General features: G+C 39.5%; 1 protein-coding gene across 2 annotated transcripts; it reads right to left on the bottom strand.

Moving 5' to 3' along the window:
* Positions 1-3,886: 3,886 nt before the first annotated feature.
* ssrp1a (structure specific recognition protein 1a) lies at positions 3,887-17,065 on the bottom strand. 2 transcript variants are annotated; one of them, XM_081611531.1, is made up of 18 exons: positions 16,932-17,065; positions 14,343-14,422; positions 13,897-14,082; positions 11,487-11,592; positions 10,792-10,985; positions 10,574-10,674; positions 9,927-10,056; positions 9,724-9,827; positions 9,014-9,142; positions 8,706-8,927; positions 8,067-8,139; positions 6,275-6,410; positions 6,152-6,197; positions 5,927-6,059; positions 5,667-5,834; positions 5,477-5,574; positions 5,201-5,381; positions 3,887-4,349 (listed from the first exon to the last, which is right to left on the bottom strand). In XM_081611531.1, exons 2-18 carry the CDS (start codon positions 14,394-14,396, stop codon positions 4,281-4,283), a joined length of 2,130 nt encoding a protein of 709 aa, XP_081467657.1. In that variant the 5' UTR covers positions 14,397-14,422; positions 16,932-17,065; the 3' UTR covers positions 3,887-4,280. The 2 variants fall into 2 exon arrangements, with proteins under 2 accessions (XP_081467657.1, XP_008418541.2); XM_008420319.3 differs by lacking the exon at positions 16,932-17,065 and adding an exon at positions 14,995-15,105.
* Between the last annotated feature and the right edge of the window lie 23 nt (positions 17,066-17,088).

The following is a 17,088-nucleotide window of genomic DNA, read 5'->3' as shown; positions in this document are numbered from 1 at the left end:
TTTTCCAGATTTCTATACAGAAACTCGAAAGAAAAATGAGTCACTGGTAGCAAGACAGTCTAAAAGCGCTAGATGAATAGCAGCTGGTCATACGATAGGACCATTTCTGGACTCAGGGAGGTAATGTAATAGAGCGACTTTCAATGTCTCTCTTTCTGTGCATTTCTGCATGTGCTCATTTCTTAACCTGTTAAGCCCGACGGACCCTCCGAGGTTCCAGCTGCCATGTGACTCGACTCGCTCTGTAAACAAAGGCTCCGTGTGCTTTAAATTTTTTTTTTATTATTATCCGCTAAAAGAGGCTTTAATCTTTCAAAACTATTCCGCATAAAGGTTTTGCCCAAAATGTTAAGATTTTAGAGCTATTTAAAAACAGCTGATGAGATTTAAAGGTCCTCGGGCGATGACGCAACTGCCTGGAAAACACCCGATCAGCTGATCATCACGGCCATTTTATGGCTTCACGTGAGAGTGGAAAGACTCTCAGAGTATGGCACAAGATGTCGGCTACGCAAAATCATAACGTATTTTCCGGAACCCCATCTAAATGAATGCGTAATTCTTGCGCTCTCCAAGCGTTCTCCGTGCGTAAGCACGTGTGGTACACGGGAGTCTGAGCACGTGGAGTTATCTCGGTTCCGTGAGTTCAGTTTTGATTTATTTATGATAAATCGATCATAGCAGCAGAAACTTGACGATTTAGAGGCTTTTGAAGGCTTTTGAACAACAACGGTTTTTCGATTTGCTACGAGTGGAGCTAAATCTTGGAAAAATTCTCTCAATGGCGCGGAGGAAAATGTCCGATGTGGAGTCACTGGAAGAACTATTTCGGAGCGATTTTGAGCTGGAAGATTCTTCTGATAGCTGGTGGGATTCGGACGAGGAGGAAGAGGAAGAGCAGGACACAGCTGACAGACTTGATCTCGGTGTTGTGTAAGTTTTCCGCCGCAATTTCACACAATATATTTGATGTTTTGGTTCTATTTATTTATTTATTTCAGTGATTATATGCTTGTAATAACGGCAGGAAGTAAAACCACGTGGTTATTTGTTTATTTATGTTTTACTAAAATATGTTTTATTTTACTAGTAAGGATTTCATGTTTACTTTGGTTCATTACTTTGTAATAAACCTCTAATTCTTCAAATACTTTATTTTTATTTATAGTCGAGTGGAAGCCGAACCATCAAGCTCAGGTGGAGCTGAACCACCCCCACCTCCCCCACCTCTCATGATTCTTCACCTTCTTTGAGGTAAGATGTCCATTTTTTGGTGGTGATGGTGGTGGTGGATTTTCAAAATTGTTTATTTGCTCTTTTAAATTATTCAAAAAGTATTTTTGACTGTTTTATCTTGTTTCAATAAAAGTTTTCTATTTGGAGTCAAAGAAAGAGCTTTCAGTTCATCATTATTATACATATTACACTGTGCACAATGGTACATTTTGCATATAAATGGGGTAAATGTCATGACCAATGGTTATATTATATGTAGAAAGTGTCATTAGGTGGTAATAAGCTATTTAATTTTAACAAACCCCCAGTATTGATGTAAAAACACATTTGGCACAGTTTGGTGACATTTTGGATAAATGTGCCAAAATGGCCTCTCCGCCTAAGAAATTTCTCACTAATACCATTCTAAAATAAATATGATTCATCTGATTGAGTCCAAATTTGGTATACTTTTACACAACATTTAGATTTAAAAGTCTGTACTACTTTTTTGTGTTACAAATACTATTTTGGTAGTGTTTTCAATGTTTATTTCAAAGAAAATTTTGGCGAGGTTCAAAAAAATGCAAAATATTTTGTATTTTGTCCCTAATATTTCAGGCAGGGTCAAAGCTACAATGGTGCTGACACCAGAAAACCATTCTATGACATCTTACCTTTACAGAGGTACCAAAAGTTTCTTATTAAATCTAATAGCTGTGAGGCTATAAGTGATTTACTTTTGTGTGTTTTTGTCAGGCGGAAATTTATTTATACCCCCTTAGGGGGTAAGAGGTTAAGTGGCCCCCCCATTACGTTTGTGGTCTTCTAATGGTAACCCGATATGGCAGCAGAAACACATAAACACGCCGTGGATGTTTGAGGAGCACAAGCTTTCAGGCAGCATGTATTTGTATGAGTTGTTGCGACGGCCAATTATACTTCCCAAACATTTACGCATGAGACACTCGCAGAGGAAACTGTATGCAGGCAGAGCAGATAATTAAGGATGAGCAAATAGGGAAATACAAACATGAGGATGCAAATAACGGTGGTACATTTGCATTAGTTATGTATGAGGCAGCATTTCTAATTAATGGTTGTAAGGAAAGTAAGGAAAACTGAGACGTTATTTAAAAAAAACAACTGGGACACACTATTATAACTCAAAGAGAAAAACATGGATCTATATTTCTATTACTGTGTCAGAGTTTTGATCCATCCCTAAATCTCTTAATACTTTATTTTAGTATTGCTTTATTTTAGCTGGAGTCTATTAAAAGAGTCTCAGGATGTTTAGTAACATGTTTTAAGCGTTTTACCTTTGTTTTTTTCTGCCTTTTCCACTTATTCTCTTGTTGCAAACGAAAAAGAGCCGCACAGAATGACGCCACACTTTTAAGATTTTTGCTTGTGAAAGTTTGTCTCATTTTCTTTCCAATTCATTGTTAGCTGTATGTGTTGTTCTTTCACATAAAATGCTAATAAATATACATTTGTTGTTTTAACGTGAAAATGAAGATAAAGTTAGAGAACTATTGAAACTTTCCACGGCAAGTTTAGCTTTCTAACACATAATCTGAATAATATCTGCAGGGGATAGAGCCTCCTGGAGAGCCCTTCTCACTGAAACCATCACTTAAAATGAACGTCTCATCCGGTGATGTTTGGCTTTTAAAAGCCACATTCCAAACCACCTTCCTCCCAGGCTTTGGGGATTTGTTTGAAACCATCGTCTCTGCAGCGTTCACCCTCTAAACACGCTCACCCAAACCCAACTGACTGGTTAAACTGGCTAAAGTGCGCACATCCAGTGGGAATACCTTGAGCAAGACGGCTCTAAAAGCTCGCTTCACATTCTCCAGCGTAATGGGTTGGGGAGGGTTAATGAGCTGCAGGCTTACAGGCAGAAATCTGTTGAATGCTGGTAAGACTTCCCTGATGAAGGAAATGTTTTATGACTCCATGTTTTTTTTTTTAACTAAGGCAAATTTAATATCTCGTTTAAATTTATGAATTGTCTGATGACGGTTTTCAATCATCTATTCTTTCGTTTGCTTTAAAGGACATTCAAAAATGTGTCTCAATTCAGAATAGAAATAATCTAGACGAGATGTAAATACTTTGTGTAAATCATGAGATTTTAAGCTGCATATTTAGGCGTCAAATAAAATCCAGTCTGAAACTCCAGCAGCTGATTGGCTGGCTGATGTGGACTTTCTATAGGTCAGCATTGATCCTGACAAAATCTGTACTGTATGTCCTTCATAGCAACACAAATACTGTTGTCCAAGTTTTATTTACTGCAAAAATGAGATAATTTCCCTTATGTCTGCCAGGTTACGTGTTTTTTTGAATTATGGAAATCCCAAATATGTGTTGTCCATCTGAATTCAGCAGCATCCTTTACTCTGATGCCGTCCATCACTGTCCTCTGATTGGACCACAGAGACACATTCAGGAGGATCCCTGAAACTTATAAAATCCCCTACAAAAAATAACCCATTAATGTCCCTGAATTCAACAATCTCACGCCAACAACATATGTGATTATTTAAACTTATACTCATTTGGTTAAGGTGAATAAGCACAGATAATTTTTATTTTATAAGAAACATTTCAAGGCAGTTGAGGAGCTTTAGCAAAACATAAAAGACCAAAACCCCAAGAATTTATTGAAAAATTCTGTATTTATTTTGACCTGAAAACAACAAAAAGACATTTTTTTTAAAGAGCACTACACAAGAGGAACAAAAATGGACCCCTCATTACACTGACAAACTAATAACTCCTACAATGAGTATGCAGCGTTATGCATACTCGATGTTATGCAGCTAACAATCATTCCCATAGGTTCAACTGTCTCATTATTTCACCGAGCCGTCGGGAGGAGACGAGCTCAAAAATCAGCGCAGATTGGTTTCCAGACGTAGTCACAAAATACGTGATTGTACTTTTAAAATTAAATGTGCTGAAGAAAAAGGTACAACTCAAGTTTGTTGATTGGTCTGAAATCAACGGTAAAAACAGTTGGTCCTGGGTTTGTGGGTGTGATCAGTGTCTCTTCAGTCGGACTCTTCCTCTGAGCTGGCAGGAGTGGACACAGCTTCCTCCTCCTCTTCCTCCTCCGATTCCTGGGTGAATAAAACATTTCAATAAGAACCACAGGGGTTGATTCATCCGTTTTCACAGTGAAGATTTAAAATAAATGGCTGAATCTGAGGCTCGACGTAAACTTTAAAAATACTTGATCAGAAAGGGAAATTAAATGTTGGCTCTTATCACTACAGTTTCTTCAAAAAGTCATTGTGGACACACACAGGTGAAAAAACTCTGCAAACAATATATAAAAATAAATAAAAATCTATAAAACAGGGAAATGTATTCAAGAAGTCAAGCAGAATATGGCAACTCCAGTCAAACAGGAAAATTGCACAGATTTCCCCAAACTATTAGTTGTGAAAACAACTTTAGGTGACATATTGATGTCAATTGATGCTTAATTAGGACCAAAGTATCTGTCCTAAAATAGGTTTGGTGAGTTAAGTGGGAAAATATTCAGCTGAAACTTAGACATGAAGCTGAAGAAATGCTGGATGTCACTGAACTCTAGTGACTGAAAGTTTTTAACAATGATATATAAACCAACAGAACTCAGATCAACTTCTGAGAAACTCAAAAAACTCAAGTCTGGAAATCCAAACGGCTCCTCAAACAGCAAAAAAAAAGAAAACAGCCTCTAACGCTGCCTAGAGCGATGTGTGTTGATGACAGTAAGTGGCTACACAAACTACACAAATATAAGAGGAAAACATGTACATGTGCTTCCAGGGAAGTTGTTGAAAGAAAATCAATCATAAATCTCTTTAATCTGTTAGTCAGAATTACTTTGCTGTTACCAGAGCGACGTTTGAAATTTGTGGCTTTTTCTTTTTGTTTTGAATCGATGCATCTTTATGCTAATAGTGTCCATGACTGGTTTTACCTTCTTCTTCTTCTTCTTCTTGGATTTGCTCTTGTGGTCGGAGTCGGAGGAACTGTCGTCGCTGGTCTCAATGAACTCTCGGCTCTTGAAGCTGTCGTTTCCTCCTCGTTCCTTTTCTTTCTCTCCACCGCTGGACTTTCTCTTCTTCTCATCCTTATTCCCACCAGATTTTCTCTTCTCTCTAAACGGTCGGAGGCGTAGGAAGACAATTAGGAATGTAACACGAGCTTTTTTAGGGGGAAAAAAAAGAGAGACACTCTGAAATAAAAGCCTTACTTCCTGGGACTGGAGGTCGATCCTCCTCCGCTCTCTTTGTATTCCTTCTTTAATTTGTCATATTGCCTCTTTGCCTCCCCTGCTTTTGTTTCCCATTCCTGAAAGAAACAGAAGTACAAAAGATCAGGGGTTTTGATTGAAGTGCTGCTCAATTGAAGCATAAAATCTCTTCCAACAGGCCAGGTCTCACCTCCTTCTCGTCTTTGTTCAGCTGTCTCCACATCTCTCCGGCCTTCTTGGATATCTCTGTGATGGAGATGCCGGGGTTCTCTGACTTGATTCGCTCGCGGCTGGAGTTCAGCCACAGCATGTAGGCGCTCATCGGCCTCTTGGGGCCAGCTTTGTCCTTCTGCTTCTTCTGCTCAGACACAAACAAAATAGAAACATTGCTTTCATTGAAGACAATCTGAGACTTGGGAATATGGGTATTTTCTTTTGTTGCTTTCTCACCTCTTTGCGTGGTTTTCTTTCCTTTTTCTCTTTCACAACTTTAGCTTTTTTGGCCTTTTTCTTCTTTGCGCTCTCATCTTCGCTATCATCTCCTTCGTCGCTGCTGTCGCTGGCAGAAGCATTGCTGTCATACCTGATTGAAAGGAAACATGTCGAATGAATCTGTGAAAATGCAAACGCGAGCTTCGATCTGAAGTTGGAGAAAGTAAAAGTAAAGGCACTTACTCTTCTGCAATTTCCTCATCTTCCTCTCCAGGGTTGAAAGACTCGTCTAAGAAGAAAAACAGGAGCTTAGCCTTCTACTCTTCAAATTATTTCCAGGGTTCAGACGCTGAATCGGTCACTTACCGCTTCCACTTCCGTCTGAATCGTCACTGTCGTTGCCCTCCTCCCTGATCTTTCCCTCCGCCTTCATCCTCTCCAGGTAGGCATCGTGCTGGTCTTCGTCAGAGTCGCTGTACTCGTCGATTTTGCCCTTCATGCCCTGGAACCAAACCTCACAGTCAGGAAAACATCTCCACAAAACAATTTAATACAGACTGTTTACAGCTGTAATGGGACTCAACCAGGACCGAGAGATGCATCAACTACTCAGGATCCAAATGCAGCGTTTCCCCGTGTATCAGAAGCCTGGCGGGCTACCAGGCTTCACTTGCACCTCCACCAGGCTAAGCATTGTTTGTTTATTTATTACAGGGGCTTCTTTATACACCAGCAACGATGATAGCAAAAACAGGCTAAAGACTCTCTTTGGTGAAACGGTAGGAAGGACAAAGGAAACATAATATGGTCAGCATGTGAAGACATATGGAGACTGATGTCAGGCGTCTTTATCCACCTGAACTCCATAACCACTGCCCGTCTCTACCAGTCTACAGACTGGTAGAGACTAAAACTAAATAACAAAAAAAAAAGGAAGCAAGTAAAACAGAAGCAACTGTGCAAGACCAGAGTACAGATATGGACATAATCTGGCTTTTGGAGAATTTCACTGTGCCTTGGCCAGATTTAAAATATGCACATTATCCTTCCTGTTAATAAATAATAATAATAATAATAATAATAATGCCTGCCATCAGTGCAGGAATCTTTAAACTTACATTTGACAGAAGGGATTTTGCAGCTGTAATTTTACTTCACATCACCCAAGCTTCTGCAGCCTGCAGCTCTCTGGTTCTTCCATAATGGTTCTAAATAGGTTTGGCTAAAAATAATAAAAAGCTATCCAATGTTTATAAATATAAATATAATGGCACATGCAGTTTTTTTTGAAATGGCATTGAAGTTCGAGGATAGAATGAATCTAATAAAAGCTTCCTGTCAGCAGGGTTTTTTTTCGCAATACTTTTTGACATAGGATCTTCATCCTGAGTAAATTAACTTAAGATGCAAGTAAAAAGCTCGTTGGCTCAAACTAATACTTCGTAGACATGGAAACCAGTCGGGCTATTCTCTCCTCGCCCCCACACGGTCCATCCCGGCTCCATGCATCTTTATCCACGGCTGACAGAAGCATCCAGTTAGGAAGGCGGCCATTAATACATCAACAGGAAATGGAGAGGCGCTCCATTTGTTCTCATTGCCGTTCTCTGGTGACTCCGTCACCGTGGCAACAGATGATCGTAGTGAGGGGAGAAACTTGGCAAAACTCTGAGCCAGCAGGAGCTCGTACTTGTCAGCAGAACGTTACAGGTGGTGCAATCAACGCGGTCGAGTGTTAAACACCAAAAGCCCCCAGGCAGCACATTAGTCAGCACAATGCAAACACACAGAGTTATCAGAGTGATCAGCCTCACAAACACACACACACACACGCACACACACACACACCGCCAATCCACATGGCTCATGATTAGCAATAATTCATTTGAGATTCATCAAGTAATCTGACAAGATTATCCTCCCAGAATCCTGCTTGGATCCATCAGCGGCACACCATGCAATCAGAAATCACTCCACACCAATCAACCCCGGTTCCTTCAGCCACACGAGGCGCCCGCAACCATACCCACCTTCTTCTACAGGAGGTACAGACACAGACACACAGGAGAAGGGTGACATGAATCAATATCTGTAAAGGGAAACTGCTCTAATGTTTTAATTTTACAAACTAGGATGGGTTCATTTCCTCATAAATTACCTCTTTGAAGCCTCTGTTCTTGATGTTGAGCTTCTTGGCATTAACAAAGTCAAACAGTTTGCCATATTCCTCCCTACAAGGAAACAAAAAAGACAAATAATTTGGGTTTAAATCAATACTTGAAAAAGAGAAATTAAAAAGACAAGGAGGAGAACGACTGCACTGTAAGGTGATGTCGCATCACAGGAAATAAACAGGAAGTCCAGATTTTGCACAATGGAAACCAATAAATTAATATTAGGAATACATAATAAATTACTGATAATTCTTTTGTTAAATTAGAAATTTAAAATGTGTTTTAACTAAAATATAAGAGCTTGAACGTGGTGAAGCTTAAATGACGCCTCTTAGGAGATCTGGGTTGAACATTTTTACAGACAAAGACTTTTTTTTTCCATCTCATCTGCAAAATGTATTTATTTTTTGTACAGTTTTGGCTTCATTACAGCTCTGAGTGTTTTGTTATTTCAACAAAAGGGCTTTTTGAGTCTGTATACTGCAGTTAATCTGATAACATAGAAAGCCTTTTAATAAACATTGAAGCCTCTTCCTCTTCTTCACCAGTGCAGCCATCGTCTCTCCACATAGCCGAAACCTGAAACACAGCCACGGCTCTGCGTGTGAATGAGGCGGCCTTACCTCTCGATGCTGCTAAACGTGTACTGGTTTCCTTGCTTGGTCTCGATCTCAAAGTCAAAGGACCGCGTCGTGGTGGTGCCTCTGGCGAAGTTGACGCAGGAGATTTCCTCAAAGCGCAGGTGAACCGGGGGCTTGTGGACGTAGATGAAGCCCCTCTCCAGAGGGTAGAGGAGGCCTGAAGACGCCTTGTAGGAGCAGGTGATGCACTGAGCACCAGAGTGGCTGTGGAGGAGGAGAAGAGGGTCTTACTAGGATTTATTTATTGTGAAATAAAAGCTTTCAAAAAGCGAGCTGGAGATGCATCCTACCCTTGGAAGTTTCCAGGCACAGTGATTTTGCGGTTGACAAGGGCCTTCATCACCCTGCTGACCATCTCATAGAGAGAGCCAGACATGATTTTACTGAGTTTGCCCTCAAAGCGTTTTTCCACATCCTCCCTGTGGTAGAGTTGACAGGAAATAAAAATGTCTGAATGCAAACATTTGATGGGATTTCTCAGAAGAAAATTAAAGAGTTTATCACTCTGGTAAAGCCGTTTCTGCTTTACCAGAAACAGCAGCATAATAAAAGCTCTAAAAACCATAACATAGCTCCTTGAAAGCTTTGGCGCCACCTGGTGGAAAGCATGAAGACGGTAAAAAATGCCTTGAAAAAACGTTTCCACAGCCATTTTTTCATGTTTCAACCAGTGACTCTTTTGCAAACCTAAACCCTACTAAGGTGTAAACATAAAAAAACATTTTATTCATAAAAAATAAAATAAGCAAAGTTTTAATAACAAAAAAAAACCATTTTTTTAACAGTAACACATTAAAAAATATCTTAAAACTAGCGAAAACATTTTATGTTATATATTAAAATAAAAGTGTATATGCCACACTTTTCATTCATTTGTAAAAAAAAAAGAAAGAAATAAAACTTTGAAAAGCCCATTTTATTGCCTTTCAGTGTTGCTTTAATGAATGAGCCATCTTCAGGGTTGTGGCAATAAAAATCAGCCTTCTCCTAATGTACTCACTCGCTCATATTGAGGGTTAGGTTGATGTCCTCTTCCTTGGAAAAAAGCAGAATGAGGAAGTGATAACGCGTCTGACCCTGCTTGATGGGAGGATCCAGACTGATCTAAAAAAAACAGGGAAGGTGAGAAGCATCAGAGTGAAGTGAAACTCCAGGACAGAAAAACTAGAAACCTGGGAAGGAGGAAGAGAGATGTTCACTCACCACAAAGAACATCTGCCGCTGGTCCTTGTGAGGCAGCAGGAAGAGTCGCAGCACGGTGGTGTAGGGAATCTTGTAGTCGAACGTTTTCCCGTGCAAGTGGAGGAATGTCGGATAGATCCGAATATCATATCTGTAAGAACAGGCCAAAAGAGAAACGGAAGGTAAATTAAAAAACAATTTTAAAAGTCAGGTTTTAGTCTGTTTCCTTTGTTGCTTTAAAGGCTGTATCCTGTAGCATATTTTTTGTTTTTTTTGTTCACTTTTAAAGCAAAAAAAAAAGAAGATTTATTAGGAAAACATACAAACAACAAGATAGTCTGTGTTAACCATTTGGAAAAATAAGAACAAGAAAATAACAAAAATGTTATTCTTCTAGAGCTTGAGAGCATATATTTGGGAGCTAAAAGAGACCAACACATAAGTTTAGTCAAGGAGAAATGCATCAGTCGGTGAAAATACTTTATTGGTAAAATGTTAAAAATCAAGTGGGAAATCAAATATAAATCAAATGATTGCTTTTGTTCAGAGTAACAGGTTTATCCTTTAGAGAATAGGAGGATAAATATTAATATTTATGGTAAAAGCAGATGTGATACGTTTTTATCGCCATGTGGGAGTCTGAAGTGATCATTTTGTTGTTCTCCTACCTTCCTCTGGGCGTGAGACACTGAAGCTCCTTGAAGATACAAACAGCGTCTCCTGTGGCCTGAATGACATCAGCCTTCGACAAAACGTTCTGGGCGAACGCCTAGAGGAAACAAAACATGCAAGCCATTCAACGTTACCATCAACGCTAATAAAGCCAAATCAGTTCCCAGAACTGCTTTTCAATAACTGTTAAAAAATGGAAATGATCCGGCGTCACCTCCACAGGGTCTTGTCGCTCGTCGGTCTGACTGGGTGGGACGTAGAACCGGACCTCCATGAGAGAAACCTCGGTGTCGTCGTTCTGGTGGAACTCCAGTGTGACTTCGTTCTTCCCAGTGGCGCACTGGGAAACGTTGGACAGAGGGATCTCGAACGCCGTGTTGTCGTTGATATCGAACGACAGCAGCGGTCCTGGGAAAAGAGCGAGTCTCTTTCAACTTTGAATAATCACAAACATCCAGGAGATTATATTTGAAATTTCCATGCTTCCCCAGACTCAAATTTCTAGATTTTTCTGGACACTTATTGAAAAAAATAATTTATTTTATTATCCACAATATCTTTGCTTTGTTTGGCCTTTATTTTTGTCCAACTGACGAACCACAGGTCTATTTTTGACACGCTGATATAAGCGCTCATGTAAACACCAAAAGAGATTAAACTTTCGGATTTTTAATGAATCTGCATTTTTCTGTAGATTTTGTCTGCAAATCAAAAGCCTTGTTGTGACAAATATAACAAACATAATCTAAAGCGGAATAAAAGAGCCCTCTAATCTTTTATGTGACGGAAAAGAGAATAAAGTTTGACGGGTCAAACCATATTCTAATTTTCTGGATCTCCAGATGTTTAAGGACTGTGTAGAAAAACAAAGTGTGTTTGACTACAGTGACTCTATGTCGGCTTGTTTACCTGAGAACTTGGCCGTCCCCCAGTTCCAGCCCTTCACAGACATGTCCTTCTCCGACAACTCCACCTTGTAGTTCAACTTGAAAAACTCTGACAGCTTCTCGAAGTCCTGCAGAAGGAAAAATAAAACAGCAAGGAAACAGAAAGATGAGAGGCGTAAACGGTAGATGGAGAAGTCCTGACAGACTTCATGGTGAACGGGTCGGAGCCCATTAAAACGCGGCCCAGAAGGAAGCAGAAACGGTGGATAATTAATCACAATGTGATTGGGACTGTGCCGCCAGGGAACACAGGAGATGAATGTAATCCATCCGCCTCGTCTGTCCTCCGACAATCAGCTCGTTTATTTATCCTGCAGGCCCGCTTACAACTGGAGAGGACGCACACACAGCGACAAACACATGGTCACTGAAACACACACACATACACACACACACACAATCCCAGCAGTACAAACACATGTGGAAGTGATTGTGGCGAGTAAGTGTGCATAGAGAGGAATCAGCTAATTTACGCACCTGGGTATCTGCCTGTCCATGGAGTTATTAGAGCCAATTAGAGCCTGTGTGTGTGTGCGTGTGTGTATGCATGTGTGTGCTCGTGTGTGTGTGTGAACACTAAAGGTCATAAGGATGTTTGTTGATCTGGATTAAAGAATTGTTTGTACCATTTGTAAATAGAAGTGGAAATACGTAAAATCGGGAGTTGTCTTTTTGCCGAAGCCAATTTAATACGAACCAACACACATCTATCTCATTTCCATCACAGATATAAATATTCACTTACAAAACATCGATACATCCTCTGTGTTTTAGGTTTCAAAGACTTTCTTTGAATCTCTTAAAGTGATTCTAATCAATAAAATTTCTAAGAAGGTGGGGGTTTTTTTGGACTGTGGCTCTATTTTTGCTTCTACTTTTTATTCACTCCTGGTACCAAACAATGAAGAAGATAAACCAAACAACAGTCGGGTAAGAGAAGTGACAGGAATAAAAAACATTTGAACTACGACGGCCAAACCGGTAGATGTGAGACCGTCTCTCTTGAAGAACATTTTTGAAACACATTTACACGCATGCTGCAGATTCGTATCTGTTAGGAAGTGTGTATTGGGGTGACCTCTGACATGTTCATATTTTACACTGGACTTTAAACACTGTAGATGAGGATTTTGTACATACAACAAATTACAGCTATGTTTACAGTGTTTGAAGAAGATAGTGATGATAAGATGATTGTGAGCTTTGATGAAGAGGACTTTGAGACGAAACTGCAAGAAATTGGAGGATTTATTTACTTCTGACGATAGTGTATTTTTTAACTCAAGATTTACAGTAACTTCATACTTTGACTTTTACTACCCCGATGTCCTCACTTGATAGAAATTTCATACCAAAGTGCTAAACCTGATGGAAAACGACTGAGAACACCATGATGAGGAAACAGAGGAATCACCATCACTTTAACATCAGGCAGCTCTGCCAAAAAATAAGCTACGTACTGTTATGATGGAAATATGAAATTAGGCAAAAACAGAACGAGAACCGAAGAGGTTTCACTGCTAAGCCTGAGCAGAAGTAATGCAGGAGCCGTCAGCCTCCCGAAGACGATCGCAGCTCAGCCATTTGACAGACTCTCTGGCAGAGATTCACCATCTTCCTCAGGACGTTTCACAGGGACGGATAAATCAAACTGTCTGCTCCGCACGCCAGCAGCTAAATCTCTCGCCAATTCTCGATTACCGACACTAACTGTGGGATAATAAACAATGACATCACGGCTTTTCCTCCAGAACCAGAGGATCTATCTTCCACCAAAAATATGCTGATTAACCCCAGGAGACAGTCGCAGCCTGCAGGTTGTACCCACACCCTCATCCCTGTGTTACAGTTACATCCTGACGTTCTCCATACGCTCTGAGAAAAGAGCATTAAAAACAATGTTGAGACACAAAAAAAAACAATGATTTTTTTTTTCTCACCATCTTGTTTTCTGAGCTAAATTGCTCCAGTGAATTGACATAAACACCGACCCAGAAGAGAAGATGATTGCACCGTTTATGAAACATGCATACTGGCGCTGGATTCCCTCATTAATCCCATTATAGGTTTGAGGAGATGAACCGACTGATTCAAAGGACTCTGAAAGAAACCCAAACGCACTTATAGCCAGCCAAATGGCAGCTCTTTTCACACCAAGCGCACTGGAGTTTTCCTCTAGGAAACAACAGGGAAAGAGCGCGAGCTGTTTATCAGAAGACACTTTAAAACGCGAGCATTGTCAGGAGGAAAAGCCCAATCGTTCTGAGGAACATTTTTATTTCCCAGCAATATTTAATCTGGAGAAGCAAGAACTCCATCAGACTGAGTCATTTGGGAATGATTAGCTAAATACACACAGAAGCAGAGCTTACCGTGTCCCTGAAGCCGTCATATTTGTAGATGTGCCCCGTGCTGGTGCCGAGTTTGATGCCGTGGCCTAAACACACACGCCTCCACTGCGCCTGGTTGAGCTCTCCGGCTGGGATGCTGTCCACCTTCCCAGTCTTGTTGCTCTTATAAACCACGTTCTGTTTGCTGAAACGCAGCCGTCCGTCATTCTGCGGGGACACAGTGCAGAGCTGGGTTACTCTTCATAATACTCAATAAGAGAACAGATAAAACTTATCAAATTTTTTCATACTTCACTTTTAACAACTTTAGCTGGCAAAAAAGGTATATGTATTTATGACAAATAATGAGGGGCATGTATCCTTTTGAAAGGCACTATAATAAGCTTCGGTCTAAACAGGTTAAAAACAACATTAGGTTGTTTTTAACTGGGTGGGTCATATAGTAAAAAGATGTTGCTGTTACGTACCCATGAGCCTTTGACCTCCTGATAGATCTCGTTGAACTCTAGCATGTCCCCCATGTTGGCTGCAGGCGATGACTGATGCTCTACAAAGAGACCGAGAACTGGATCAGACACACACATCCACTGGGATTATGGAAAGCACATGTGCTACTTCAAAACTCAAGTCAGAAGACGCCAAGATATATTTATTACAAATGACTCAAAAGTTTTAAGTTAGCTTGTAAACTAACAAACGGCGGGGTAGTATCATTGTAATTACTGTTAATATAAAGGAGTATGTAATTAGTTTTCACTGTAGTGAAAAGGAGCACAGTTTTGTATTTTCCAGGAGCAGAATAGCAGCTAAGCTAGCTGAAAATACATGAGGTGCACTTCTTTTGTGTTACAGTGCTTGATAGGCTCCAGCAATCTTAAAAGTAAACGACACGCGCTACAACACCGCCCAAGCAAAGGCACGTCGAACGTTTAATCAAGCGCCCGGACAGAACAAGGCCGGCATGAGGAAAACAAATCGCAATTTAAAAGGTTTAAGCGTCAAACAAAAGCACTCGAAATGAACCTCATAAGCGCTTTGCAATCTCCGCTGCCTCATAATACCCACTGACTCTAATTCTATCTAAAACAGAAAATACCGTATGAAAACGTGAAACCTTACATTCACTGACGAGCCTCTGTTTCCCGCGTGTAGCATCAGGAGCTAGCGCTACGTCACAGGAAGTAGCAAGCGGTGTTTGTATCTACGTCCGGCTAAGTAAAAAGATGTTTTTGATTGGTTTATCTATGTATTAAAAAACGTGTAATGAAATGTATTAAAAGCAACTATATGTTGTAGGTAAATTACTGGCTTACTCAAATTTGACAACAATAAGACGGAAGGGAGTTTGCGCAGATCATAACTGACTGCAGTAACAACCAACTGCCACAGGAGGGCGCACAATGATTCTGATAAGAACTACATCTATTCCCAAGCTGCATACTCTGACCCAAAAGAGCTTTAAATGCAAAATGCGAAAAAGGGCGACTAGTTTTAATTGATATTATTATTATTCAGAATCAAACGTACTATGCCCTAACTCGTAGCATAAACAAATACACAATTTCCTTTTTATAAGTTTAGGAACAGAGCAGTGTTCTTCAGGGTCTTGACAAGTTTAACCTGCTGAGAAAGAACAACTGTGTGGCCATTGAAGTTCTATATTATATTCTGTCTTCATTAAACACATAGAAAAATGCGATAAAAAAAGTGAGAAAAACTGAACACAGGCAGTAAACTAACCAACCAAATAGAACATGCTGACTAGAGGGCCTGAAGGCCTGTCTTAAATCATAACCCATTTAAGGCTCCCACTCTGTCAAGTAAGATTATACTTTCAGTGCTGCGCTCTCCCAAATAAATCTCCTGTTCCATAAAAAAACAAGAATTGAGTCCCAGGTCTCCTCTTTGCTCCGAATAATCCAGCCCTGAGGATCTCGACTGTCAGCTCAAATAAGTAGGCCACTTTATTCAAACTCATTCACCGCTTGACTTTAACGGATTTTTGGATCTCGGCTTGATTAAGAAGGATTTTTACCAAAAAAAAAAAAAAAAAAAGTCTGTGGGGATTATTTGCATGAAAGCGCAAATACATATAGGCAGATATAATTCTCTAAACGTGAATGAAATGGCTATTAAAAAAATAATAAAATAATAATAACAATAGTCTGCTATGTATGTTTAAGAGCTGCGGGAATATGCATTTTTATTTATATATATATATATATATATATATATATATATATATATATATATATATATATATATATATATATATATATATATATATATATATATATATATATATCTTTTACAGCTTTATTCTCTACATGTTAAGGTCGTCGTAGTTTTTCATTGTTTATTTGCTTTTCTTAAACGAAACGTCTATTTGGCTGCCACGTCGTTGCATGGTGAGGTTTGTATGGAAATCCCGAGCAATCAATAGACCTCTGACGACACATAAACTCACACCTAACGATAATTTACATTAGCACGTTAATTGACCTAAAATGTTTAGGTAAACTGGATTAAAAAAAAAATATAACAACAAACACTTATTTCAGAGCGTGAAAATAATAAACCGGGAAAAAAAGCATGCACTGGGGAGATTCAAGGGATTCTAACGTGGGATTTTTGAGGCAACAGCAAAACGAAATAAAGATTTATAAAGGAAAAAAAATAATAATAATAATAATAATAATAATAAAGGAAGAAAAAAAAAACAATTAGAGAGGGACGAAAGACTTGTTGACGTCGTTCAGGGGTTTTATTAATTTAAATTTGAATTTAAAACTGAAGGGTAAATACCTCGAGGATAGTTTCAACACTTATGTAATAGTTAATCTCTTATCAACTTTTAAAAAGCAGGCGAATTTATTTTATAGCCGTTTCAGTTATTTTTGTTGTAACACGATTTCACTCACTGTGTATTTTAAATTCGTTTTTTTTATTGCCACCATTATATGATAAATAAATAAATAAATAAATAAATAAATGGCATTTGCCTCCCAAAATTTTTTGACGAAATGAAATCCACACGAGAACCACTCTATACCTACAGTTTAGAGAGGGCATTGCGGTAATGACTTATTTCCTGCACTGTCGGGTTTGCCTGGTCCTCCTGGCCTCCCCGGTCAGCTGATCCAGGCGGATTCGTCTCCTCGTTAAAGAGCCGCGGATTAAAAGATCAAACGGCCGCAGTCGGGTTGTGTTCGC

The sequence above is a fragment of the Poecilia reticulata genome, chromosome 10 (genome assembly GCF_904066995.2).
Source record: "Poecilia reticulata chromosome 10, P_reticulata-male-v2, whole genome shotgun sequence".
In the NCBI taxonomy this organism is placed as follows: Eukaryota; Metazoa; Chordata; class Actinopteri; order Cyprinodontiformes; family Poeciliidae; genus Poecilia; species Poecilia reticulata.
The sequence above is the reverse complement of the archived record's forward strand: the minus strand, read 5'-3'. Positions and strand labels throughout refer to the sequence as shown.

Bases quoted from the DNA above. Each gene is read 5' to 3' on its own strand.
- ssrp1a (XM_081611531.1), bottom strand. From the start codon at position 14,396: ATGGGGGACATGCTAGAGTTCAACGAGATCTATCAGGAGGTCAAAGGC. The intron at 8,140-8,705 runs GTAAGGCCGCCT...GTTTCCTTGTAG, and splicing joins ACGTTTAGCAGCATCGAGAG to GGAGGAATATGGCAAACTGT. The intron at 5,575-5,666 runs GTGAGACCTGGC...TGTTTCTTTCAG, and splicing joins TGAACAAAGACGAGAAGGAG to GAATGGGAAACAAAAGCAGG.